Here is a 2,959-nt window from a genome sequence, read left to right on the forward strand (position 1 = left end):
GCAATCAAACCCTTAAACTTGAACTTTTGCTTGTTCTCAAACAAAACATGATTTGGCAAAAATCAAATTATACTTCTAATACTTCATTCAACATTATAGCTTCATGGATTGATCGATAAATATAACTAAACTAAAATTATGAAAGAGTGCTATTGTACAAGAATCTACCTAGGTTGAAATCATTCTAACTAAGGTTCCACCAGCAAGCAACACTTTTTCACATATTTTTGAATGAAACTAGTAATGTTTCACATATATTAGGATGATCTTTGTTAGAAATTTTATAACAATTAATAAAATTTGCCAACGTTTAGTACTATTTGGTAACTTTTGATACAACATGATAACCATTTATATAATTTTGATTTTGATAAATTTTGATATATTGCAATAACCTTTATTAGAAGTTTTATAACAATTTGCAAAATTTTATTAACCTTTAATATAATTTTGATAACCTTTACTTCTATTTTGATAACTTACGACATAATTTGGGTAACTATTTATATAATTTTGGCAACATTTAATAAAATTTTAGTAAGTTTGATATAATTTTGGTAACTTTTAATACAATTTTGGTAGCCTTAGATAAGATTTTGATAAGTTTTGATATAATTTTGATAATTTTTTATACAATTTTGATTCTGGTAAGCTTCCATATATTTTGGTAATTTTTGTTAGAAATTTGATTAGCTTTGATAAAATTTCGTAACCATCGATAAAATATTGGTAACATTAGCTATTAGTTTGGTAACATGATATAGTTTTAGTAACTATTAATATGTTTTGGTAATTTTGATAAAACATTGACAATCTATTGATGTAACTTTTATACAATTTTGATAACTTATTATATACTTTTGGTAATCTTTAATAGCATTTTGGTAACAATTCGTAAAATTTTAGTAACCTTTAATACAATTTTGATGACCTTTATTTCTATTTTGATAATTATGATATAATTTTGTAACTATTTATATAATTTTGGTAACATTTGATAAAATTTTAGTAAGTTTGATGTAATTTTGGTAACTTTTAATGCAATTTTAGTAATCTTAGATACAATTTTAGTAATCTTTTATACATTTTGATAATTTTTCTGAAAGTTTTGATAAATTTTGATAAAATTTTATAACCATCAAAATATTGGTAACATTAGGTATTATTTCGGTAATGTGATGTAGTTTCAGTAACTATTACTACAATTTTAGTGACTTTCGATAAAACATTAATAATCTATAGATAATAATTTTGGTAACCTTCTTACAATTTTGGTAGCTGATGATATATTTTTGGTAATCGTTAATACAATTTTGGTAATCTTTGATAGCATTTTGGTGACATTAGGTATAGTTTGGAGAAGCCTTGATACAATTTTGATAAACTTTGATATAGTTTTTATTTCAATGATGTTCAACATAATTTGGTAACCTTATATATATGGTAACCAAAGACACATGGGAGAACCCATGCAGTAACCTTGATCTTATATAAATACTCCTCTCTCTTCCCATTTTCTACACTTAAAAACTGAGAAATCCAAGAGTTGTAGGTTTTGTTTTTACTATTAATCTAAAAAAAAAATGCCTGGCATCACCCTTGGAGACACTGTGCCCAACCTTGAAGTTGAAACCACCCATGGAAAAATCAAGCTTCATGACTATTTTAAGAATGGTTGGACAATCATTTTCTCTCATCCTGGTATAGGCTTTTTTTTTTTGTTCTTTAATTCTTTTTTAAATTATCTTGGAATATAAGATGTTAGCTGTAATTTATTTTATGTTGGGTTGGGTTATGTTTTTACATGCAGCTGATTTCACACCAGTTTGCACTACGGAACTTGGTAAGATGGCAGCTTTCCAGCCAGAGTTTGAAAAACGAGGGGCAAAGCTTTTGGCTTTCTCTTGTGACAATGTACAATCACATAACAAGTGGATCAAGGACATTGAAGCCTACACTGTAATATTTTTATTGTTAATTTTCAATATAACGTTTTTTTTAAGTTTCCTTTGAAACTTGTTTACATTTATTAAAGTTTCCTTTAAACTTAAATGAGAGAAGCAAGTATGGCTTTTATGTTCACTTTGTCTAGTTTCTTTATTACTTTGTTCATGTCTTAATTGATTGCATGGCAGCCTGGGTGCAAGGTAACATACCCAATCGTTGCCGATCCCAAAAGAGAGATTCTCAAGCAACTTAACATGGTGGACCCAGATGCTAAAGACTCTTCAGGGAATGAGCTCCCAAATCGAGCTCTTCATATCGTAGGTTCTGATAACAAGGTGATGTGTTGTTTTATACATAGCTTTAGCATAATTAATGCAAATAAAAAAAAGCCATCAAAAAAAAAAAGAATCCATAAAAACCATTGATTTGTGCTAACAAAACACATGGATGATGTAGATCAAGCTGAGCTTAGTATACCCAGCAACCACTGGTCGCAATATGGATGAAGTTTTGAGGGCCTTGGATGCCTTGCAGAAGGTATCAAAGTATAAAGTTGCCACACCAGTAAATTGGAAACCAGATGATCCTGTGGTGATTTCTCCTGCTGTAACCAACGAGGAAGCCAAAAAAATGTTCCCTCAAGGTTTTGAGACTAAAAAGCTTCCATCCGGGTTGGAATACTTACGCTTCACTCATGTTTGATGGTCGAAAAACTAAAAATATTTCTTAGTATCCAATAAAAAATATGTTAAAAGCAAACATATAGTACATGTACATGACTATATCGCTTCGAACATATTATACTTTTTCTTGTAAGTTTTATTATGTAAGAACTGCTTACAGTTAAATAAAGTTGAATTTTATTTGCGTTTGTCGGGAGTTGAACCCGGATCTATTGCTCAGATGGCAATTATCCTAACTGTTGAAGTACAAATGTGACCTATTCTTTAAATAGATATTTTTTTTTTTTGGTTGGGAACTTTCAAATGCGACTCAAACATTATAGATGGCA

The 2,959-nt window shown here is 29.0% G+C and overlaps 1 protein-coding gene across 1 annotated transcript; it reads left to right on the plus strand.

Annotated features, from left to right (window-relative positions):
- Positions 1 to 1,364: 1,364 nt before the first annotated feature.
- LOC111294750 (1-Cys peroxiredoxin-like) lies at positions 1,365 to 2,649 on the plus strand. The gene is made up of 4 exons (XM_089742889.1): positions 1,365 to 1,701; positions 1,811 to 1,959; positions 2,136 to 2,282; positions 2,404 to 2,649. Exons 1-4 carry the CDS (start codon positions 1,584 to 1,586, stop codon positions 2,647 to 2,649), a joined length of 660 nt encoding a protein of 219 aa, XP_089599015.1. The 5' UTR covers positions 1,365 to 1,583.
- The last annotated feature ends 310 nt before the right edge of the window (positions 2,650 to 2,959 follow it).

The sequence above is a fragment of the Durio zibethinus genome, chromosome 14 (assembly GCF_047325235.1).
Source record: "Durio zibethinus cultivar Kanyao isolate XHJ-2024 chromosome 14, ASM4732523v1, whole genome shotgun sequence".
NCBI lineage: Eukaryota > Viridiplantae > Streptophyta > Magnoliopsida > Malvales > Malvaceae > Durio > Durio zibethinus.